Below are 26,815 nucleotides of genomic sequence, written 5' to 3' on the forward strand. Positions count from 1 at the left end.
TGCTTCGGTTTCCCCCACAGTCCAAAGACATGTGCTATAGGTGAATTGAATAAACTAAATTGGCCGTAGTGTATGAGTGCGTGTGAGAGTGTGTACTGGGAGTACTGGGAGGTTATCCACTGTCTAAAACATATGTTGGATAAATTGGTGGTTCATTTCACTGTGGCGACCCCTGATGAATAAAGGGACTAAGCTGAAGGAAAATAAATGAATAATAGCAATAATAAGTACTCATGACCAAATCATAATAAGTACTCATGACCAAAATAGCAGAATCATTCAAAATGTGACCAGTTAATTAAAACAAATAAATCTTAATCACATCCGTTTGTAAGTATCTTAAGTTTGTCACATATATGTAGACATGTCCACTTTGTTTCTGTCTATTCACAGTAATACTCTAGATGTATTTGACTTCTTTAATATGATTTAAACCAGGGGTGCCCAAACATTTTCTTACTGTATTAAGGGCCAAAAACCAAACTTGACTGAGGCTAGTGGGCTGAAGGTAAATATAGTTGCCATGGATAATTTTCTAATTTATTTAATAATATTTAAAACATTGCTTTATATTAACTAGCATTTTTAAACATTTTATAATGAATTACAGTAAAAATAAAGAACAATCTCATTTATAACAGAATGGAGTTCTAGTTTTTGCCTTGATTAGTTCTCTATCCAATGAGTGACATTATTTACATTTTAAAAAATCTGATTCATTTACAACGTTTAATTGAAACATGCTTTTTTGTAGCTCAGCAATAAAACAAACAAATAAAAAAGGTTATGTCCAATGAGAAATGATGATCTCTTTTAAAGGCATTCGCCTCTCCATCTTCTCAGATGGAATGGTGGGCTAAATCAGAGGTTACAATGGGCCAACATCTCTGATTTAAACAATGATTATCAAATCATACAGTGCATCAGGAAAATATTATAGTGCTTCACTTTTTCCAATTTTTTTTATGTTACAGCCTTATTCCAAAATGGATTAAATTAATTTATTTCCTCAACAATCTACACACAATACCCCATAATGACAATGTGAAGAAAGAGTTTTTGAAATTGTTGCAAATTTATTAAAAATAAAAAACCTGAAAAATCACATGTACACCACTATTCACAGCCTTTGCTCAATACTTTGTTGATGCACCTTTGGCAGCAATTACAGCCTCAAGTCTTTTAGAATATGATGCCACAAGCTTGGCACACCTGTATTTGGGAATGTTTGCCCATTCCTCTTTGCAGTACCTCTCAAGCTCTATGAGGTTGGATGGGAAGCAACGGTGTACAGCCATTTTCAGATCTCTGCAGAGATGTTCAATAGGATTCGGGTCTGTGCTCTGGCTGGGCCACTCAAGGACATTCACAGAGCGTTGTGAAGCCACTCTATTGATGTTTTGTCGGTGTGCTTTGGGTCATTGTCCAGCTGGAAGATTAATCATCGCCCCAGTCTGAGGTTAAGATCACTCTGAAGCAGGTTTTCATTCAGGATGTTTCTGTACATTGCTGCATTCATCTTTAACTTTATCCTAACAGGTCTTCTAGTTCCTGCTGCTGAAAAACATCCCCACAGCATGATGCTGCCACCACCATGCTTCACTGTAGGGATGGTATTAGCCTGGTGATGAGCGGTGCCTGGTTTTCTCCTAACGTAACGCCTGGTATTCACTCCAAAGAGTTCAACTTTAGTCTTATCAGACCAGAGAATTTTGTTTCTTATGGTTTGAGAGTACTTCAGATGCCTTTTGGCAAATTCCAGGCGGGGAGTGGCTTCCGTCTGGCCACTCTACCCCACAGGCCTGATTGGTGGATTGCTGCACAGATGGTTGTCCTTCTGTAAGGTTCTCCTCTCTCCACAGAGGAACGCTGGAGCTCAGACAGAGTGACCATCGGGTTATTGATCACTTCCCCGACTAAGGCCTTTCTCCCCCGATCACTCAGCTTAGATGGCCGGCCAGCTCTAGGAAGAGTCCTGGTGGTTCCAAACATCCTCCACTTACGGATGATGGAGGCCACTGTGCTCATTGGAACTTTCAGAGCCGCAGAAACTTTTCTCTAACCTTCCCCAACCTTGTGCCTCGAGACAATCCTGCCTCGGAGGTCTACAGACAATTCCTTTGTCTTCATGCTTGGTTTGTGCTTTGACATGCACTGTTAATCCTGGGACCTTATATAGACAGGTGTATGCCTTTTCAAATCATGTTCAATCAACTGAATTGACCACAGGTGACTCCAATTAAGTTGCTGAAACATCTCAAGAATGATCAGTGGAAACAGACTGTACCTGAGCTCAATTTAAAGCTTTACTGCAAAGGCTGTGACTACTTCTGTACATGTGATTTTTTTTTTCAGCTTTTTTATTTTTAATAAATTTGCAACAATTTCAAAAACTCTTTTTTCACAATGTCATTATGGGGTATTGTGTGTAGAATTTTAAGGAAATAAATGAATTTAGTCCATTGTGGAATAAGGCTGTATCATAAAAACATGTGGAAAAAGTCAAGCACTATGAATACTTTCCGGAGGTAACAAAATAATTTGTAATGCTGCAAACACATTTTATATATAATAGGCTTTGTTGTTGCTAAAAGGGAACTCAAGACAGATTATTGATCCAGAAATTCTGTTTTATTTTCATAGACTAAATGTAAAGGACATAACAGGATTTGAGAATAAATCCTATGAGCACAAAAATGTTCCACTGCAAGCGATTATTTACAACAATGAAAAACATTCCCCTTTTTTTCTCATCAAAAGGGCCAACAAACACCAGTGCAACAATTCTCAGATTTCATATCACGTCTCAGAGAAACCAATCAGGCCGATAGTTAATATGATTTTAAAACTGATTTTCATGATGAGAAATTGTATGAAACGAAGCAGCCTGATGCTACAAAATAGGCACTGTGAGATATGAACAAATATAAACATAAACAAATATGTACCCACAGCATAACACAATAAGCTTTTCACTTCACGCCATGCATATATACCACATGGCTAAATAAATAATATACTGATTGTTCAAACAGTAAATCATAACTTGTGTTTCACTGAAATTTTTATAGTTCACATTTATTCCCCTCTCATCTGTACAAATCACAATGTGCCACTTAAGTATGGCGACAATATCTAACAAGCAGACATGGTATGATATATATTAAATAGCTGATATCTACTCTACGGGTGTACACAGAATCATGAGTTTGGTTGTAAAAACGTGAAAAGTCCTCCCCCACGTCAACATTGTCTTTGATCGGCGGTTTCCACAAAATACAAAGCACGTATGGAAGGAATATTGATTTGGTTTCGGGGGAAATAAAAGGATGCGTGCTATGGCAAGTAAAAACCTTTGCCATCAAAAAAAGGATTGAATATGAGCAGCTGAATGTCAACACACATGAGCATCAAATACGCAAAGTTGATGATTAGATCAGTTTCAAACTTTTTAGGTATGAAAGAAACAAAGTGCTCTTGTCAGACCAGTAAAAAAATAATAATCTGTACACCTCATCATCACCTGCTGTTCAAAAGCTGGCGGCGTTTCATAGGGAGAGTCTCCGTGTTTATTTGATTCATTTAACTGTTGGATTTCCATCCCAAGAGATTTGTTCCTCTTCTCATCCACATTCGATAAAGTTATTTGTTAAATGGTAAACAGGCTGGCAGTATGACTGTGGCACAAGCCGGCCCGGCTAAAGGTTCAGCCACTTCTCCTTCCATTTCTGTCCATGTGGCTTTCTCTGGGCTGTAGCAAATGGTGGATGATTTGTACGCCCCCTGAAAAAGATATTAGACTAGTTATTACGATATTTCTTGCTGGACATTGAGTAATATTTATCAGAACTCCTGTCAGGTGAGACCACTAGAGGGCACTCCACCATCATTTTTCATACGTTCATTTATTTTCCTTCGGCTTAGTCTCTATTTTAGAGTATTTTGACATGCTGTATGTTTTACACAGCGGATGCCCTTCCAGCCCAGTACTGGGAATCACCCATATACACTCATTCACACACACACTCATACACTACTGCCAATTTGGTGTATCTTATTCACCTATAGCACTTGTTTTTGGACTGTGGGGGAAACCGGAGCCACACCAACACGGTGAGAACTCCGCACAGAAATGCCAATTAGTCCAGCTAGGACTCGAACTAGCAACCTTTTTGCTGTGAGGCGACAGTGCTGTTTCTCTCACAGACTCCATTTCCCATAATCCAATGCACTATTTACTTTTCCGGCTGATACACACACACTCTGAAATCGAGCCCTATACTCTTAAAGGGATAGTTCAGCCAAAAATGAAAATGTACTCAATATTTACGCACTCAAGTTGTTCCTAACTCCTCATTCTGACTAAAGATGTTTTGAAAAATGCTGAAAACTTGTAAGCATTGACTTCCATTGTAGGAAAAACAAATACTGGAAGTCAATGGTTACAGGTTTTCAACTTTCTTCAAAATATCTTCTTTTGTATTCAACAGAAGAACAAAAGTCAAATTAGTTTGAAACAAGTAAAGGGTGAGTAAATGAAGACGACAACTTTCAGTTTCGGGTCAACTATCCCTTTAAATTGTGCACAATTTGAGGGAGCAGCCATATGTAGTGGTGTCCGAAACAGTAGTGGACATTCTGAAGTGCACTCAATCTGTTCCACAATGCACCGCAATAATGAGTGTACAACATTCAACATCTAGAGAATACCAATAATGCACAGAGAGAGTTCCCGTATATCCATACAGCTATGGAAGGAAATAATAGACTTCTGAAGATGTAACAAATTTATAATTGGTGGAATATCTCGTTTTATACAATAAAACATTTTTATTGTGAATTTATGTGAAATTTTGTTTTTAAAAGCTTAAAATATATTTGTAAGAAATATGTTTTTTTTTTCCTCAAACCCACATATAATAAATTCTATAAATCCAGATTAAATCCGTCCTACACTCAATTTTTTTGTTGCTTGTTCAAACTACTTCTATAAAATGAGCTAAATTGACTCAATTCTTGTGTATTTTAGGGGGAACAACTATGTTCAATCCACTTAAATTTGTGAAAACAATTAAGTTAACTAGACCAATTTGTGTTGGGACAACTTGAAGGAATTGTGTGAAACCCTGCATTTTTTTAACAGTGTATACACAATTGCACACAATCCATTTAGGTTGTCCCAACACAAGTTAGCTTAACAATTTTAAGTGGATTAAACATAACACAGTTAAGTTGTTCACCAAAAAACAAGAATTGTGTCAATTTAGCTCATTTTATAGAGGTAGTTTAAACAAGCAACAAAATATTTTTTTGTGTAGAGTGTAAAATAAAATACATTATTATTATTATTATTATTATTATTATTATTATTATTATTATTATTATTATTATTATTATTATTATTATTATTAATGTATTTGTTTGTTTTCCATTGCTGTGCAAATGAGGGCAAATTATTCACCCTCTTGTGGCATATTTATTCTTTTTCCAAATATTTCTCAATTGACATTTAACCGATTAAGGAAAATTTCACAGTATTTTCTATAATACTTTTTCTTCTGGAGAAAGCCTTATTTGTTTTATTTAGGCTAGAATAAAAGCAGTTAAAAAAATTAAGATAAATATTTTGAGCCCCCTTAAGCAGGGGCGTAGCGGACATTTTAAAAGTGGGGGGGACGGCTGTATGAGATCATATGTTCATATAATTATTTATCACCTGTTTCTAAATGGTCTGTCTCTAAAAGTGAGGGGGACATATCTCCCCCCCCGTCCCCCCCGGTTGCTACGCCCCTGCCCTTAAGCAATATTTGTTTTCCGTCTACAAAGCAAACCATCATTATATGACTTGCCTAATTACCCAATTTGCCTAGTTAACACAATTAACCTAGTTTAGCCTTTAAAAGTCACTTTAAGCTGAATGCTAGTATCTTAAAAAATATCTAGTAAAATATTATTTACTGTCATCCTGACAAAGATAAAAGTAATCAGTTATTAGTTATAAAAAACTATTATGTTTAGAAATGGGTTGGAAAAAAATCTCTCCTTTAAACAGTATTGGGGAAAACGAATTATAAAAGAGTGAAAATTTAACAATACAGACTTCAACTGTACAGTATATGCAGCATTTACTGTATGTGAGCTCTGTTTACCATGCTCCAGCTGTAGCCTCCCATCAGGTAAATACTGTCATCAAGAACAGCACATCCAGGCCCGCTGCGTCCCTCTAGAATAGGCGTTTGCAGGATGCTCCACTGATCTGCTTTAGGGTCGTAACATTCAACCAGCATCACATCCAGATGAGAGAATCCTACACACAGACACACACAGACTCTCGAATGAAAACCCCAAACCTCCTTTTTTTTTCTTAAACCCATACATAATAAATTCAGATAAAATCCATGTAAAAAAATGCAGGGCTCCACACAATTCATTCAGGTTGTCCCAACACAAATCAATTAAGTTAACACATTTAAGTTGACTAAACATAAAACAATTAAGCTGTCCCAAAAAAACTCAAGTATTGTGTTGCTTAAGCACATTTTACATAAGTAGCTTCAACAAGCAGCACAGATGGGCAATGGAAACCCCCAGAACCTTTATTTATATGCAAAGCTCTTACTTTAATAAGCTGGAAATCTAATCATTGAAAGAAACTTTATTGATTAGAGTAGTACACTGTAAGTGCTGCTGTGATTTGGGTTATGGCTCTAGAAATTACCCTTTAAGTGGTTTCCCCCAATAGCGTAGAGGCGGTCATTCATGCCTGCGAGAGCGTGTATGGCCCGTTTGGTGTTCATGTCCTGTTTCCGAGCCCAAACGTCCATCACGGGGTCGTAGCAGTACAGCCATGACACATATTCACCATTATGAACACCACCTGAAACAGAATATACACAGGTTTTAATATGAGGATAAAGAAATAAAGAAGAAATTAAGTCGATATGGAATCAAATGTTTGGCATGCACTGATTTTCTTCTGCTGATATTTTAATTTAAAAACTATTGGCTTATTGCAATTTCTATAATTGTTACCTGCTAAAACTATATTGTGTACAAAAATTATTTAGGTTTTGGCAAGTATGACTTATTTTAAACTAGGGAAGATTTTCTATATTTTGTATTTTTTAATCCTTTAATATATTTCCTCTAAACTACCACGATGACTTCAAGCACAATGCTCCTGTTTTTTTTGGCTGATGTCTTTTTCACTTATTATTATTATCATTATTATTATTATTATTATCATTATTATTATTATTATTATCATTATTATTATTGTTATTATTATTATTTTAGAAACAATTGATTGCCAGTGGGGTGGCGCAGTTGGTAGCGCTGTCGCCTCACAGCAAGAAGGTTGCTGGTTCGATCCTCGGCTGTGTCAGTTGGCTTTTCTGTGTGGAGTTTGCATGTTCTCCCTGCATTCGCGTGAGTTTCCTCCGGGTGCTCCGGTTTCCCCCGCAGTCCAAAGACATGTGGTACAGCTGAATTGGGCAAGCTAAATTGTCCGTAGTGTATGAGTGTGTATGGATGTTTCGCAGAGATGGGTTGCAGCTGGAAGGGCATCCGCTGCGTAAAACATATGCTGAATAAGTTGGTGTTTCATTCCGCTGTGGTGACCCCAGATTAATAAAGGGACTAAGCTGAAAGAAAATGAATGAATGATAGCCAGAGGATAAATTCAAGATAAATTAATTAATTAATTAAAAATATATAATTAATTAATTAAATGAATTATGGCATTCCTATTTAAATAAGAATTATTATTATTATTATTATTATTATTATTATTATTATTATTTTTTATTATTATTATTATTATTATTATTATTATTATTAGTAGTAGTAGTAGTAGTAGTTATCCTTCAGCTTAGTCCCTTTATTCATCAGGGGTCGTAACAGTAGATTGAACCAATTTATCCAGCATATGTTTAATGCAGCAGCTGTAACCCAGTACTGGGAAAAACCCATACAAACTCATATGCACACACTCATACACTACGGCCAATTTAGTCTAGCTCACCTATAGCGCATGTGTTTAGACTGTGGGGGAACCCGGAGCACCTGGAGGAAACCCATGCCAACATGGGAAGAACACAGAAACTCCACACAAAAATGCCAACTGACCCTGCTTGGACTTGAACCAGCGACCTTCTTGCTGTGAGGCGACAGTGCTAACCACTGAGCCACTGTGCCGCCCTTAATAAATTATTTTTTATTACAAATATGCAACCACTGATTTGATTTCATTTTATTGACTATGATGTATTGTATTGTGTGTTTATTTTTTATATATTGTTCAATTTGTTACAACTTCCTGCCCAGGGACTACAGATGTAAATTAGCTCTATTGCTAACTCTGGCACAACCTGTCATGTTGTACATTGTTCTTGTATAAATCAAAATAAATTGAAATGTAGTAGAAAAAATATTCTTATTATATAGTTCATTAAAATGATTAAATAAATTAATATTTTCAACATTTACATGGTTGAATTTTACATTATTATATGTTTATTTTCGAAACAATATAGGGTTAGTTCAATTCAACACAAGAATTCTGTCCAAATTTATGAATTAAAAATTTGTTCATTTTCAGAACACGAATATATTATTTATTACATTTAAAAAATAAAATCTGATATCCTCAATCGGAAGGTAAGGTCCAATCTTGTACATAAAGTTACAACTTAAAGCTGCATATTAGTACCTAAAATGTACAAATGTGTACCTCTTTAATAACAGCCCAGTGGTAGCTTTTATACCTTCATTTCTGAGAATACATAATCATGTTTTGAAGATTTAAAAAATGTTATGAGTTTGGAAGGACTTGGGGTTCAATAAGTTATGACAGAATTGTCATTTTGTGATCAATATTTTTTGTCTAATTATATGATGAATAGAGATACATTTAACTCTCAACTGATTGGCGATGAATAAACTGAAATGCTCTTCGTCATATATAGTTGAAGGCCCCTCCTCTATAATTTTCCCCTAATTTCTTTTTAATGGAGAGATGATTGTTTTCAACACATTTCTGATCATAAAAGTTTTAATAACTCATTTCTAATAACTGATTTCTTTTATATTTGTTATGATGACAGTACATAATATTTGATTAGATATTTTTCGAGATACTAGTATTCAGCATGACATTTAAAGGCTTATCTAGGTTAATTAGGCATGTTAGGGTAATTAAGCAAGTTATTTTATAACGATTTCAACAAATTGAAAACAAAAATTTGCTTAAGAGGGCTTGTTCAAAACACTTTTGGAACAAGTGCTGGTGACCAATAAACAATTACAGCTTTACTTTAATGGGAGGGACTTGGAGAAGGACGTGAAGCAGGTGTGCTGAGCAGACAAAGAATACGAACTGAAATCGTTGAAAAGTGAAAGTTACCTGCTAACGTTTACATGCAGAAAAATACGACTGCTGATGTGATATAGTTGTGCATGTACAGAAAAAAAACACAACTTGACTTCAGTACAAATTAGAATGAGACATGGAGTCTGGGGGAACTTCTCCTAATAGATGACAGTAAACAGTTCTCACCGACTGTCTTCAGGGATTTAGATACACCCGAATCAGTGCTAAAATTAAAACCTCAAGTACAGGGCGAATAATATTGATCTTAAAATGGTTTTTAAAAAACATAAAACTGATTTTATTCTAGCCAAAACAAACAAACAAACAAAAAAAAAACAAGTAAGATCTTCTCCAGAAGAAAAAATATTACAGTAAATACTGTTGAAAATTCCTTTGCTCTATTAAATCCCAATTGAGAAATATTTGAAAAAGAATAAATATATTTCACCGAACAATATTTCACAGAAGGGCGAATGATTTTGACTTCAGCTGTATGTTTTACATCAGGGTACTTAAATGGCTTTCAAATGACACTTCATTTTGGGTTTTGTTGCTCCAAACATCTCTAGGAAATAAAACCCAAACTGTGTTGGCAATATTTTGATAGGGATTTTGGTTCAAACACTTGTAGGCTTCACTGCTGCAATGGCACCTGTTAGTAACATCTCAGACATTTTGATTAATTCACTGTTTGGATGAAGTGTATCGTCAAACCTGAGATGTATATTTTCCCATTGTGCACGGCGCCTGCGTGCGCAGCCAGCGGCTGTGGAAGAGACGAAACGTAATTCCATTCGTTTGTCTCAAGGTTATAGGCTTCAACGCTAGACAGATAACCTGTCTCGTTCCTTCCCCCAACAACATACAAGTGCTTATCCAGGCAGCAAGCGAAGAAACTCGCTCTCCTGAAACAAAGACAAGATGAAAAGATCGTCTCTTAAAATCAGTCAACGTGGAGGCTGTTTACAGCGAATACCTCCGCTGCAGCCAAGAGCGAAAAATTCATCACAAAGGCTTAAGGAATAATTACACTCCTGTTATGAAGAGCTCTTATTATTTTATGAATAATAAGTCATTTTCAGAAGGCATCATACCTCTCCTGCATGGGCGGTAGTTGTATCCAGCTATTGAATCTTGGATCATAGCGGCTTACGAAGTTAGTGCTGTGTTTGCCTGGGAAGATAGTACACATATTAGTTTTAAAAACAACAACATATTTTAAGGATTTCATATCAATGAAGCACATTTATGTTCATGTTTTACCATTAGGGTTCCACTGGTCCTCTCCACCCAATAAAAGCAAGAAGTTTTCCACCTCAACTACACAGTGATGGGCGCTGTTATATGGCATTACTGCAACACACACAAAATAAAGCAGTTAAAGATTTCATTAGGAATGAAATCAAAATCTAAATTTGAAAAGTGAATGAACAAAACATTAACCAAGATACAGCGGGGGAAAATAAGTATTGAACACGCTTTTTTGTGGGACTAATATTTCTAAAGGTGCTGTTGACATAGAATTCAATCAGATTTTGGTAAAAACCCAAACAATGCAGAACAAAACAAATCTAAAAATTAGTTCTGTGTAATAACAATGAAGTGACACAAGGAGAAAGTGCTTAACTACTGAAACGTATTTAATGCTTTATGTAAAAGACTATTTTGGTGATGGCAGCTTAAAGACCCCTCTCATATGGAGAATGAAGTCACATGCATTGATCAGGAGTGAGTTTTTCACAGAATTCAACAGAGTGTACAAATCTTGATTCTGTTCTGTGGGTCTCGTCTATCAAATCTGATCTTTATTTTGTATTTCCTATTGGATTCAAGTCAGGTGATTGGCTGGGCCATTCTACAGCTTGATTTTCTTTCTCTGAAAGCATTTGAGCATTTCCTTGGCTGTGTTTTGGATCATTGTCTTGCTGAAACGTCCACCCTGGTTTCATCTTCATCATCCTGCTAGTGTAGATGTTAAACTGAAGCAGCGAATATTAATTTACACTGATGAAGGGCAGAGGGTTGCTGAAGAACTACTGAGAGATTTCAGCTGCTTTCTGGGCTTTCACTGCCTTTCTACACCTTAATTTCTTCACGTGTTCAATACTCCTGTGTCATTTCATTTTATTGTGCATAAGTTCATTTGTAAACTAACTAGATTTGTTGGTAACACTTTATAATAACTACACACTATAAATCATTTACTAAGCATTAGCATCTAGTGAATTCATTATTTGTTAAGCATTAACTCTACATTAATAAACGTCAGTAAGCAGTTTATAACTGCAGCTACAAATGCTGTATTCTTGACTTATAAGCACCTTTATAATGTGCTTAAAAAGTGTATTTTCATACTTAATTAATGATTTATTTTTCATTACTAAATTAAGTATTGCATTATTTACAAACCAGTTGTATATAAGAGTAGTTTAGGGTTTTTAGGATAATTCAGAATGAGTTAGTAAATGATTAATAAACTATTGAAATCAACATTTATACTGTATATCTTATTATAATAGTTAACTAATATGTTAATAAATGCTTTATTAACTCAACTTCATGCAATTTTGTGACCTAATCTAAAGTGAGGACTATTTATGCTTCATAAATCCCTTATAAATGACAATTAAAGGCTCAGAATCAAATAAACAAAAATCTTTGCAATCTTTTCTAAAAAATAAAATTACTGTAAAGTTTAAACATTGCCAAATAACAGGAGTGTCAAAATACGACATAAAACTGGATAAAACAACAACAACAATATAATAATTTAACAATATAATAAGATGCAATGTTTAAACTCTACAGTTATTTTATTTTAGATAAGGTTGCAAAGATTTATTTTTCATTTGAAGTACAGTTTTATTTGTGTCTTTAAATGAAAAGGAATGAATAATGACATTTTCCTGTTTAGAATTTAACTGAGCCTCTATTTGTCATTTATAAGGGATTTATAAAGCATAAATAGTCTTCACTTTAGATTAGGTCACAAAACTAGATGAAGTTGAGTTAATAAAGCATTTATTAACATATTAGTTAACTATTAGTTTATGCCTGAATAATAAGATATGTAAATGTTGATTTCAATAGTTTATTAATCATTTACTAACTCATTCTGAATGATCCTAAAAACCCTCAACTACTTTTAAATACAAATGGTTTGTAAATAATGCGATACTTAATTTAATAATGAAAAATAAATCATTAACAAAGTATGAAAGTACAAGTATTAAGCACATTATAAATATGTTGGTAAGTCAAGAATACAGCATTTGTAGCTGCAGTTATAAACTGCTTACTAACGTTTATTAATGTAGAGTTAATGCTTAACAGATAATGAATTCACCATTTGCTAATGCTTAATAAATCATTTATAGTGTGTAGTTATTATAAAGTGTTACCGATTTGTTTTCTTTGCATATGTGGATTTCTTTGGTTGTTACCAACATCTGGGGAAAATTTAAAGTCCACAGCACCTTCAGAAATATTTTTGTTTTTTAGAAAAATGGTTATATGTTTAATACTGTAAAGATAACCAACAGACCAAAATAACTAATCCAATAAAGAAATTTAGCAGAAAAATACATAAATAAGAATAATTATAATATCATTGTAATGTCTTCCACTATGTCAGTTCTTTCTCAAATATTTATCCTCAAATACATTTGACATTTCATGTTGTTAACCAAGTAATTACCCATCCAACAATTAGACAATATATTATATATTTATATTAGATGTTAACTGAAAAACAGGTAACATTTAAAATAAAACATGCAGTGTAGATATACACAATATCCACAATTGTGTTATTAATAAATTTGTAATATATGTAATAGACTCTCAACTAATTTTCAAAAACATGAGAAAATGTTACAATTTTGTGAAAAAAAATCTAAAAGTAATAATTCCTTACATTTATATAGCGCTTTGAGTGATGAAGCCAATTATGAATGGTTAGGAGGCCAAGTTCAACAGAGGTGATGAACAAATTTGGCCAGGATACCAGGTATAAACCCCTACAATTTTTTTCAAAGGACATCCTGGGATTTTTAACAACCACAGAGAGTCAGGACCTCAGTTTAACATCTCATCCAAAAAATGGTGCTCACTTAGCGGTATAGAGTCACCACCATCAATATACTGGGGAGTTAGGACCCACACAGACTGCAGGTTGAGCACCGCCTGCTGGCCTCACTAACCCCACTTCTAGCAGCAACCTAGCTTTCCCATGTGGTCTTCCATCCAAGTACTGACCAGGTGCAGTCTTGCTTGTAATGAAAACTAAAATAATATTTTGGACCTTGAAGAAGTTATAAAAAACTTTGTGTTCTGAATAAAACTGTTGTTGCAAACAATCAGTATTTAGAGAGATCTGCATCTGCACACAGGAAGATCTCTGATATACAAGCTTCTTCACACCTCTTTTCCATCTCTTCTGTATCTCCAGCTCCTGCAAAAGTGACCCCCAGTTGAAATAGAGAGAAATGGTCGTAGGGTGACAGTCATAATGAACATGATCATGTTCACTCCATAAATCTCCGTCCGGTGGCTGTGCAGCGTAAATCAGTCGTACGCTAAGAGCCACCTGTCTGCCTCGATCATTCATTTCCACTGTCACATCTCCGCTGCCTGATGGATCACAGTTGCTGTAAAATTAGACAGCCTTGAATCCAGCTTTTTTCCGATTGGCCTCTTCTAGCGCAAAGCCTTTCCGTTGAGAAACCAGACTGAAAACCGGACTGACTGACAGAGATTTGACTGCCAGTGAGAGAATTATTTGGATTCTCAGATGTCAAGAGCTGCATTTGAGGCTTTTGTGACCTGCTGACAGAGCTGTGCAATATGGGAAAATATAAAGGTCTATTATGCTCTATCGATTATGGATTATTGATTATTGTGTAACAAAATACATTGTTTAAAGTAATTTTTTATCATTTATATGGGGGCAATAACACTTAATACCATTATGAGTTGCAGATAGAAACATGAATAAAATTATTGCAATTTTTTTGAAAGTACAACGTTTACATTTTGCATTTTATCTAGCTTGTAAGCTTATTTAGACTTGTAAGCATACGTTTTTGAAAAGTTTTATGTTTTATTAATATTTATTTAATATTACTACATTTTAATTAAACATTTGCCCTGAAGAAACAATAAATTGAGAAATATGATCACATGAGAATGAGTAAATTTCTAAGTTTATAAAAAGAATGTGGTCAATATATATAAAGAGTTAATTGATTGAATTTACAGAAAAATATACTATATATATTATTATAAGGATATGAGATGACTTATATTGTTATATGAGATTTTTGTCATATCGCCCAGCCCTGTGCTGACATTTTCTAGCACAGACATAACACACGTCCCTATAGACTCGACAGGGTGTGGAAGGTGATTTGTTGTGAGATGATCCAGAGGTCACAGTCTTGGCTTTGTATTGATCTTACAGCCTGATCTACAAAGGTGCGGATGCAGACAGACTCATATGACTATGTCGTATTGACTTTTAGAGGCACAGGTCACAAGGGTTTTGCTTTTTAGCCATTTAGGTCAAAACAAAAACAGTATTCAGTTATTCAATGACAGTGTGTTGATTATTTCACAAATGTTGGGACCATGTTCTGTCATACTTCACTCTAAAATATTGTAACATTTTGGCATATATTTGGGACAATTAAAATTACAAGGTCTCAAAAATAGTTGTCAAAAATAAGATAGGATTGTGTAAAATAAATGTATATTTTTTTAAGATGATCATTTATTTAATTTTGTATAATAAGTATGGAATAAGTATATTTTTTATTTTTATTTAATAAATACATCTGCTATACTGAATAATAATACATTATTAAACAGTACACATTATATTTCCAAACATTATTTGTAGCATTTAAGTTGGGCTGGGCGATTATGGCAAAAATGCAATCTCGATAATTATTTTTCATATTAAATGATAACGATATATATTTCGATATAAGTTGTTAATGCTTCCAGATTTAAGAGTACCCCAACAATGACTGAAGCCACAAAAATTAGAGGGTGCATTCAATAGCATAACATAACCGATACATTTTTGGTGGCCGAAAATTCGGTACATCTCTAATGTCAACACACTTTTAGACTCCTGTTGTTGCACAGTTCTGTTGTGTGATTTGGCTCTTATATCAATATAGAGTAAAAAAGTCCAGAGCTTATCATTGTTATTGAAATATATTTTATCACGATTTGATATAATATCGTTTATCGGCCCAGCCTTCCATTTAAGGTTGATCACATTTAATTTGGTTTCTGTGCATATACAATTACTTTTGCACATTTAATCTGATGTGAACGCCAAAATGCGACGTCTCTTCTTTGACTCGAATATAAACTCCATGAAAATCATCATTGAGAATATGTATTAAAACAAAATACACTAAATTCTTACTGCCTAATTCATTTTAGCTGAATCAAAGGAACTTTTCTGGTCATCTCAACTTACATCAATTAAACTGACTAACACATTAAGTTGAACATTGGATAGCTAAAAAAAATTGAGTTGAAACCTGATTAGCTGATTAATATTAGCTTAAGTCATTTGTTGTCATGACTTTTTGTTATATTACTTTTACAGTGTACAGAATGTATGCATCATAGTAGTGTTTATTGCACAGTTTTTAATTTATGCTGATTGAAATCTAAAGTTTACATAAACTATTAAAGTTCCCAATTTCAGTGAGCAGTTTTTGTTTTCACATTAATATGCTTAGAACGAAACTGACCAATCTAAAGGAATTATCTGCAGTATTAGAGCTGCACGTTATTGGGAAAAAAGCACATTGCGGTATTTAAATTTTCTGCGATTTAAATTGGGATTTTTCAAAAGATAACTTCATTAATGATTTGAGATTAATTGGGATGATTTTAGGGGATTGCATAAAATATAGTGGATAAATAAGAGCAAATACTTAAAAATCCAATTCATACTTAAAAACAATACTGCCTACAGCTATGTGTACACCTATTCATTGTACATATTGCTGTCAACACTGCCAATTTTACATTGTCCTGTTTTTTTGGGAGTATGTTGTTGTATTTTGCACTGTCTGTATTTTGCACCTAAGCTTTTCACTCATCACAGCACATGTGCAGCTGATGATGTGACAATAAAAGTGATTTGATTTGATTTGATATACAAATGAAGGAGTCTAACAGTATACTGGTACAGAAATAAAATAATGTTGCTGCTGTACACTCTTCGCGTAAATAATTAAATACAATTAATCTTTGGTAAAGCTACAAATGTATTAACTCCTCGTGCCTAAATGCTTTAAACTCGCTTAAAATGGTTTACACGGGCCTTTAAAACTCAAGCAATTTATAAACTTTCACTTTATTATGGTTGAATTGAAATTACTCGGGTGGTACGGTGGCTCAGTAGTTAGCACTGTTGCCTCACAGCAAGAAGGTCGCTGGTTCGAGTCCCGACTGGGCCAGTTGGTATTTCTGTGTGGAGTTTGCATGTTCTCCCCATGTTGGCGTAGGTTTCCCCAATAGTCCAAACATATATGCACTATGGGTGAATTGGATAAACTAAATTGACCATTGTGCATGAGTGTGTGTGTGAAAGTGAGTGTTTATTGGTGTTTCCCAGTCTTGGGTTGCAACTGGAAGGGCATCCGCTGCATAAAACAATGGAATAGTTGGTGGTTCATTCCGCTGTGGTGACCCCTGATGGATAAGGGACTAAGCCGAAGGAAAATAAATAAATGAAATGACTCAAAAAATCTTGTGTGTTCTGAACTGTTGTACAACTGTTGTTCAACTATAATTCTTGCACGTCCTGCAATGTGACTGCGATGCATATTTACACATTGAGATATCGATGCTGAAACGATATACTGTGCAGTCCTAGTATGGAATAATTACCATATTTGCAACTTTAAGAAATAATAGACACAGTTTTTTTGAGCATCTCCTTCAGTGTGCACTAGGTGGCAGTGTCACCATAGAGCAGAAAGCCAGGGAAGCAGAGAGGTGCAGCCAGTCATGAGAACCATCCTAAATAGTGCTGATGAAGGTTTTAATCAGTCGCCGTTCCCCCCCTTTTGGGTTTCGGCTCATTGCAAAGTTATGATTGAATGTTAATAACCTGCACACCCCAAACGACATCGAGGGGCTGCTGGTGTGTTCACAGGATGATTTTGCAGTTTGGTCGCTCCGCCTGGCCATGGGCCATTTAAGACTCGACGTCTGAGGCAGAAATAAAGGACATTACACTATGACCTTATGAGTGTAAGTTATATAGATCCAGATGTAATTCATTAATGAATGTTATGCATGCTGCCAAACGCTTACAAGCAGGTTTCGGAGTGTAAGGTGTCTTTGTAGGTCTTATACAGTGTATGCGATGCAGTGAGTGGATGACTGAACGCAATCTTGGTCGTAAAACAAAATGACTGCACGTCCGTTTATGTCCTTGTTTTGCCTTGGTAAGGAACAGGGACTGTAGGATCATTTTAATTAAATCATAAGACATCGCATCTCGCTCTTTGTTAAACTACAGAAAATTGCTTCGCATCGTATATTGAGTTATGTTGACTCAATTTATGATTATGCTCCATTTTTAAAAGGCGCTAAATAAATTGACTTTTGCTATGTATTATAAGTGCAAACTTCTAAGATTTTGAATGAGGAGGTTCTTGGAAGTTTAATTACACCGTTTTATTCATCTGACTAACAGCTAGCGCTAAGACTAACAGCTAACCAAAGTAATAACAAGCACAAGTTGCTGTATTAAAGCCTGTACTATAGAGTCGCATACATTATGAAAGCTAACAACTTGTGTAAAGAAAATATGCAAATGCACAGGAACGTCACCAATATCTCCTTATTGCCTCAGTCGTTTCTCTTAGACAGCAATGAAATTACATGTAGAAACACTGGTACTATTACATCTGTTCAGATTTGCTACAACACACACAACAGTTAAAAGGTTTGCTCAATCAAAATGAATATTTTAGCATTGTTTGCTTACCCTCCTATCATTTTAAACCTATAAAAACAATTTTAACTTCACTACTCAGATTAAGATATTTTTAATAAAACTCAAGATATCTACGAATTCATTCATTCATTTTCTTTTCGGCTCAGTCCCTTTATTAATCCGGGGTGGCCACAGCGGAATGAACCACCAACTTCCCCAGCCCTTCCAGCCGCAACCCATCTCTGGGAAACATCCACACACACTCATTTACACTCAAACACTACGTACAATTTAACCTACCAAATTCACCTGTACCGCATGTCTTTGGACTGTGGGGGAAACCGGAGCACCCAGAGGAAACCCACGCAAACGCAGGGAGAACATGCAAACTCCACACAGAAACGCCTACTGACCAAGCCGAGGCTTGAACCAGTGACCTTCTTGCTGTGAGGCGACAGCACTATCTACTGCGCCACTGCGTCCCCCATATCTGCGAATTAAGTAGCTTAATCCAATGATGGCTTTAATTGATAAACAGATTTAATTTAGGTTTTTTACTTGCATATATATGCTTTGATTGGTAAACAATATCCATAGCATTCAGATATTGGTTTCAGAAGCTCCAGCATACTTGCTTGATGTATGAGAACCAATGAGGTTTATTCGTGTGTGTCAGAAGGCACATTTGGACTTCTGCAATTAATCTAATCAATGTTTGTGTGAAAAAAAGGTGAAAATAAAAGGAATTATGTCTGTTCAGAGGACTGAGGTTAAATCATTCATTTCGTATGAATTTATATTCGATCTCATCATGATTTTTCAATCGGGACTTTCAATGGACGGACAGAAATGTCTGATTTGCTTAAAAAACTCTAAAATTGTTTTCTAAAGATGACAAATTGAGCTTTGAAACAACATTTCTTGAAGAATTTTTGTTTTGGGGTGAACATACCATTTCTAAAAGTAATTTCAAAATAGTAGCTTAAACTGATACTTAAATTAAATCAAGTGGAATTTTTTGCTTTTGTCTCAAAAAAAAAGAAATAATAATAACAACAGTAATGGTGGCAACACAGTGGCGCAGTAGGTAGTGCTGTCATCTCACAGCAAGAAGGTCACTGGTTCGAGCCTCGGCTGGGTCAGTTAGCGTTTCTGTGTGGAGTTTGCATGTTCTCCCTGCGTTCGCGTGGGTTTCCTCCGGGTGCTCCGGTTTCCCCCACAGTCCAAAGACATGCGCTATAGGTGAATTGGGTTGGCTAAATTGTCAGTAGTGTATGTGTGAATAAGTGTGTATGTGTTTCCCAGTGATGGGTTGCAGCTGAAAGGGCATACGTTGCATAAAACAAATGCTGGATAAGTTGGCGGTTCATTCCGCTGTGGTGACCCCAGGTTAATAAAGGGACTAAGCTAAAAAGAAAACGAACGAACGAACAACAGTAATGTTACATATTGCTTTGGTCTTTCATCATGAACTCAAATACTCTTTAATTGCACACACACATACACACGTTGGTACTGGGGATTTAATGGGACTCTCCATGGGCGTAATGTATTTTATACTGTAAAATTGTTAATTATGGCCTGATCCAATCCCTACCCCTAAACCCAACCCTCCCAGGAAACCTGTGGGAACATTTGAGTGTCAAAAGTATGTTTTGTGTGTGTGTTACCTCCTGCATTAGGCATGTCCTTGTAAACCACCGTAATATAGTACAACTATGAAGAAAACTGTCCTTGTAAACCACCAAAACCAGTACACACACACACACTCATGAAATATTTAACTATGCCACATTTAATGTACTCTACATGTTGATCACTGACCTTTTGTGTATATTTTGTGTCTTAAAGGGCACCTATTTTACCCCTGTTTCAAGATTTAATATAAGTCTTTTGTGTCTCCAGAATGTGTCTGTAAAGTTTCAGCTCAAAACACCCATCAGATTATTTATTATACCTTTCAGAATATTGCATTTACTGCTCTGAACACATTGTAGCTGTTTTTGTGGCCTGTGCCTTTAATGCTAGTTCTCCCCGCCCACTGTTCCCATGCATGTGTCTGTCATAGTGTGCCTCAATCTCTGCCTTGGCTGTGTCAGATAAACAGCACAGTGACAGACATGAAGGAAGCAGATCTCACGTAACGTCTTCGAGAAATACTACAGTAAGAACTTTACCAATGATTATTTGATGTATCTGTTGTGGAGTTGCGTCTGTGGTGATACAGTAAAAACGGTGAAATCACTGTAATTCATTACAAACATGCACAGTTTAAAAAAAAAACGTGTTAAACTTGTAAAACTCATTCTTGATCACATTTGATGACTGATAATCACAAAGCGCTGAACAGATCTTTTAATCCCGGTTGCTTTGCGCACGTCTTGTTGATATGATTATACATGTTACTACAGAGGCACGTTAATATGGGGCTGTCAATCAATTTGGTGGGTGGGGAAACCGCACTCCTACATCACGTTGCGGTCGGCCTCAAAATGGGAGGGATTTGGATCCTATTTTATCATCAGGAAATTTAAAAACAGACTTATTGTGTTTATATAACACCAATATGACTGTGGATACACTATAGCTACACACAGTTCTGTCCAAACAGCTTACAATAGATGATTTTCATCATAGGTGCCCTTTAAACGAGAACTCAATTTAACTCAAGGCTCTTGAGCGCTAAAAAGATCTAAACACTATTGTGAGATAGTTGTCCATATACGACAATACTCTGAAAATTCTGCCACATTTAATCCCAATTACTGTGACTTAAATCTTTCTAAGAATTCTGATGCTAATTTGTCATGCCAAAACACACAACAAACTACTGGCAAAGCGTTCCCATTTCTTCCCTGCTGCTCGTAAAGACAAATGCACTTACGAGAATGTTTGCCCTAATAAAACAGTTCAATAAGAATACGTGTCATCTTCTGATGATGAATCTTCCTGAGATCATTAGATTAAAATTAATCTTGCCGGCAAGCTTATGCATAAAGACAGAGGCAAACACACACACACACACACACAAGCGTATCCAGGCGTTACAGCTCCACAATGGTATGAAGGCAGTCACGCTCTGATTAAAAAGTTACATTAAAAGTGATAGTGATACATCATTACCTCCTGCATCTCAGGAAGCTCTCGCTCTTTTCTGCTCTGCAGTAGAGCAAAACCCAACGCAGGCAGGGTTCGTCCTGTGGAAGAGAAAAGATCTATGCTAGCAAGACACTCACTTGTAAGGATCTTCCATGTCTTCTTTTCGTCATCGTAGTACTGAACCAGATTACTAGGGAGGCGGTCGGGACCCGGAGGCAGGCCTCCAACCAACAGGAGCATCCGTTTGTTTGAGCGAATCCTGCGTTAGAGACGAACCAGATTCATTAACAATTCTGTCATTAGCCGTCATTAGTGCAGAGCAATTACATATTGAATGAGATGCCACAACGAGGTAAAAAGCATGTACGAGCACAAGGAGCGGGACTGCAAGCCGAACTGAGAACATAAGAGAATATTAATGCTGAACGACTCTATCAGTACTCTCAAGTGAACACAAAAATGAAAATGGCTTCTATTGATCTGCTAATTTGAAGTTGTAAAGTCAATTTTCCCCACTCCAATTGAAACACTAATGCAGAAAGTATTGTTTGGAAACTGATTTAAGCTGTGTTTTTCAAATCATATGCACAAATATGTCATGCAACATCAAAAATCAGTCCAAAGCACTTAAAAAATGTGGGAAAAAATCGTTTTTTTTTTCAATATTTAATTTTTTTATATTTTTACATATTTTTTATATTTTTTCCACATTTTTCGAGTGCCTTGGACTGATTTTTGCTGTTTATTCTGATGAATCTCTTACTTAAAGAACACCAATACATCAAACAAAAAGTGCTCAGGGGTTGCTTAAATGATTTTGGACTGTCATGCAACATCATTTCTATTAGTTGCTTTAGTTTTATAGTTGCTGTAATGTTATTGGAACATTTACCATACTGGAACAAACCATACTGCCAGGCTTTTTTCTCCTATATATTCTTATCCTATTAGCCAAAGTTGTGCATGTGACATCTGTCAACAATAGCCCCTTTCACACAGTGATACCGGTAAATATCTGGAAAATTACCAGGATGATTTTACCGGTAAATTTAAAGAAGCGCTGTTCACACAGGCAAAGACGTTACGGAATTTTTCCGGAGAAGACCGTTCACACATCCATTCCAAAATACAGGTAAATTCTGACATCATTAACCAGAAAAGAGCTCTAAACAGCTGCACTTGTATTTGTAAACATTTGACTACATTATAAACTCTGTGGATGGATAAGCATTGAGAACAACTTCGATGAAAACATATGGAGGAACACTTTCGCATGTCGAGATGTACATAATATGTGTGTGCTGGCGCTCACTGGCTCCTTCAAGTGGACACGCGTCAAGCAGCTGAAGGAAGCGGAGCTTGAAAGTAAGCAAACAGTGGTTTATCTTAAGCATTTTATCGATAATTTATTACACAGTTGGCATTAAGAAGGAACATAGAAACGTTATCTGGCTAACATCAAGCAGCTAAATGTGTCTGGAAAAATATTCAAAAGCTTTTATTTTCATAAACTGAGCGGATGTGAATGTGTCTGAGTATTCTGATTGGCTGGAGTACATGTCTCAAATCAGTGCGTTCTAGATGTGAACATGCTCTTTCCGGCAATTTTCCTTCTGCGTTCACACAGCACAGCATTCCGACAAATTACCGGTAATGTTACAACTTCTCTTTCTTGAAAACTACCGGAACGAATTTACTGGTATTTTCAAAAAGAGCCTGTTCACTCATACAGACCTTTCCGGTATAGCTGCCGGTAATTTTCCCTAAAGGTCTGTATGTGTGAAAGGGGCTAATATCTGTACAGTTATGCTGCAGTTTATCCAAACCATTGTTGATCACATCGATTGTGAATACACCAACCTCACCAAGTAGGACATGTTCTTGTATTTACATCTGTGTTGATCCTGGAACAAATTTCCAATCAGCCAATCGGAATTAAGGGATATGTTTACAGTTAATGTTAAGTTTAGGCTTACGGTTAGGGTTATGCACTTCTACATGATTGTTATCCAACTATTATTTCCTTCTACTTTGGGAATAATTTACAGTTATGGATGGCTTTAGGGGTAAGGAAAAGGTATGGATTATGTTTTTGAACAAAAAATATGTTCCAGGATCAACATAAAGGGTTAATCCAGGATTATATCATACCTGGCAAAATCATGAGGTGCATTGTGAAAATGCAAAATGAATTAGTCAATCAGTAATTTAATTAAACAAATCAACTCAAATCAAATCAATAATAAAAATGTTGCTGCATTCGTTTAGGGATCTAGCGCAATTAAAATATCAGCTTGAATAGTCTGGATGATCAATAATTACAATCAGTTATCAGCTCTCAGTTAAGCCCGGGAGATAAACTGACATCTCCAGGCTTGGACAGAGAGACTATACAGTCTTCAACACTAGTATCATCATCAGGACACGTCAATAGAGTCATTCATTGATTTCATCTCATTCAAGTTCAAGCATGATGCTCAGCAAATGATGTTAACACTGACTAAACAGAGCAGGTGAGGAGAGCTGATACACAACCAAATAACAACAAGCAATTTATCAAGCTAATTCTATTAGCAAATGCATGTTTATATGCATCTGGTTTTGGCATTCATGACAGCTTAATTCCTGATTCCTGAAAATGAGAATGTCTGATTGCAAACAAACTCTCTCTCTCTAATATTCTCCAGCAAATGATTCCAGTTTATTCCACGGTCACCTATTCCTGCTAATTATCCCATCTGCAGTCTGCAATAATGTCTGCAGTATGCAAGCTTGCAACAGTGCTGGAATTAATCAACCCTGAAACAACACTATGAGGAATTGAATGAGGATCTCGTAGATAAGGCAAAGTGTGGAGAACAAATATGAATCTGATATTCCAACAAAGGATTGCTCATTTAATTCACTTTATGAGTTAACTGTGCAGCACATGCAGTGTGAAATGAAGAGATCTTTACCAAAAAAAGACTAATCTATTTCCTGACACCTGTCAGAACAGTGTCACAATCATGTTGCTGTACTTTTCATTTACATTTGACATACTTTGCTTTGGGTTTTCCAATAATCTAAACAGTTTCTGTCCGCAAACTGTGAAACTGTTGGTGTGCAGTGTGTAATATTTCCATGCATGCAACCCCTATGGTGAATTTGGGTTAGAAAATGTATTTATGCAATATAAACACTACTCCCTACCAAAGAAAAATGTGAAATCTACAGGTATATGTTAGGATTATGCGGTAGACTCTACCTGCTGGCTGTGGTCTGTCTGCAGTGCTGTCTGAATGGCATCAGGTGGTAGTTCATGGCATCCAGAAGCAGTTTCTGGCACACTGGGTCACTCCTCATAAAGTCCACCGACTGCACCCTCTCCACCAGCTCCGGGGCAGGGATGAGGGCGAAGCGCAGGCGCTTCATTAGATCAGGAGCATAGTGCATCCTGGTCTCCCTGTCGTGCTCCAACCAAAGCACGGACATCTGAAAGAGTGCCAGCTCCGACTCCACGGGCGGTGGCAGGGCGTCCAGCATGGCACACATCTCCTCAAAGTTCAAGAGGAGCACGTCCTCCACCAGATACTTGTTGGCAAGCTTCTTGGTCTCGTCCAGCCCGTGCAGTGCAGCAATCTTGCAGATCTGCTTGTAGTTTTGCACTGAGATCTGATCATTGAGGAACTGCACACTGAGTTTGGTGATCTGGGGGATGTTGAGGATCTTGCTGACGGAGAGCACCTCCTCCACCGTGTCCAGGGAGAGGGTGACGTTGGCCGTGTAGAGGTACTCCAGCACCAGGCGCAGTCCGATGGAGGAGCAGCCCTGCAGCACCAGGTTGTTGATGGTGGAGTGCGGGCTGGGCAGGAGCTTGTCGTCGGGGGAGGAGGACGGGGTGCCGCTGCTGCCTTGATCCTTTGCCGCCAGCCCGTCTTCTCTGCTTAGCATGCTGTGTGTGGAGAACAGGGACCTGAAGTACTGCGAGCAGGACGCCAGCACAGCTCTGTGGCAGTGGAACTGCTGTCCCTGCGCCGTCAGAGTCACATCGCAGAAGAGCTGCTTCCTCCACAGCAGGTTGAGCCCGTGCAGCAGAGTGTCGCTGTGAGTCGGGTCAAACGTGGAGGTTCGGTCACCCGATCTGGACATGACTTCGGGGCTGCGCACACCTCCTGCGAGTAAACAATGCCATTGGTGCACTACACTGCATGGAAATGCATCTATAAAAGCATAAGCATTCTGATGGTATCTCGTGCAAGCATGCGTGCAAGTTCGATTTATGCATCTCTACGTTAGCATCTATATCATGCATTAAGTTTCTTTTAAAGAAGCATACCCATTACAAACCACATGCATAAACGTGCATACCCATTTATGTGTCTCCTGCATGCGTTCGTGAGCACGTCAAATCCAACAGTCGCTACGGGCTGGAACAAACTAGCTGGGTTGTTGAGAAAGCATATAGCCTCGAAACTGCCCGCTATCTGTTATCCGGCCACGCACGCACACACACACGCGCGCGCGCACACACACACCCCCTTACAAGACATAAATGCATGCACACATTCCTCCTGATATGCGATACAAAAGCAATTAGTTTGTCTCCCGCAACATCAGCAGCATCACCACCATAGATGTGCGGTTGCGCATCGCTTTGATCGGCAACAACACAATGCGATCGCTCCGTCCAACAACACACGCGGTGTTTATCACGCAATCCGAGGCAGAACAGCAGAAGAAACGGCAACTTTTTAGCCCGAGGCATGTTTACGCACAGTGCGCACCCGTGCCCATTGCTAGTAGTAGGTATCCAAAAACTTACCTGACTTAAAGAAAAGTAAAACCGCGGCTCCCTCAGTGCACTTTCTTTGTTCAGTCTTGTTGGAAAAGTCTATGATCGATGGATCAGAATCCCAATCATCGATCCCCGCTCATTCAAGCTCATTGATCATTTATGTTTCCTCTGAATTAACAAGAAGAAGAAGTGTGTGTGAGTGTGAGAGGAGCTGTGTGCTTTCTGCAAGAGAAGAAGAAGAAGAAGAAGAAATATACGTGTGACAAATTATGCTACCAAGAAACAACACATCATTATCCTTGGGCCTGGGGCTCAGTGAGTCGTAACGAGAGTAATAGGAAATCCACGGTCGGGGAGAGAAACGGACGCGCATGGCCGGTGGAGAGAGACCGCGCAGGGGTATGGATGCTGGAGAGACTCGCAAAATTATGGCTCAAGGCTATTGTAAAAACTGTCGAGCGTAAATGACTGCGATTTCAAACATCTATGGAAAAAGAGGAGAGGAGAAAAGGCGAGTCTTTCCTCTCTTTCTCTCTGCGTTATGGAGAGAACCGTCAAGTTTTAGTGCGCATTGCTAATTAGTCAATTTCTC

The 26,815-nt window shown here is 37.0% G+C and overlaps 1 protein-coding gene across 2 annotated transcripts; it reads right to left on the bottom strand.

Annotated features, from left to right (window-relative positions):
- Window positions 1–2,626: 2,626 nt before the first annotated feature.
- Window positions 2,627–26,808, bottom strand: klhl14 (kelch-like family member 14). Of its 2 annotated transcripts, none has more exons than XM_056450136.1 (9): window positions 26,251–26,808; window positions 24,694–25,600; window positions 21,584–21,705; window positions 10,634–10,723; window positions 10,465–10,543; window positions 10,085–10,275; window positions 6,719–6,877; window positions 6,150–6,307; window positions 2,627–3,783 (listed from the first exon to the last, which is right to left on the bottom strand). In XM_056450136.1, exons 2-9 carry the CDS (start codon window positions 25,575–25,577, stop codon window positions 3,643–3,645), a joined length of 1,824 nt encoding a protein of 607 aa, XP_056306111.1. In that variant the 5' UTR covers window positions 25,578–25,600; window positions 26,251–26,808; the 3' UTR covers window positions 2,627–3,642. The 2 variants fall into 2 exon arrangements, with proteins under 2 accessions (XP_056306111.1, XP_056306110.1); XM_056450135.1 differs by lacking the exon at window positions 26,251–26,808 and adding an exon at window positions 25,797–26,144.
- Window positions 26,809–26,815: the final 7 nt, after the last annotated feature.

This window comes from Danio aesculapii, chromosome 24 (assembly GCF_903798145.1).
Source record: "Danio aesculapii chromosome 24, fDanAes4.1, whole genome shotgun sequence".
NCBI classification, from domain to species: domain Eukaryota; kingdom Metazoa; phylum Chordata; class Actinopteri; order Cypriniformes; family Danionidae; genus Danio; species Danio aesculapii.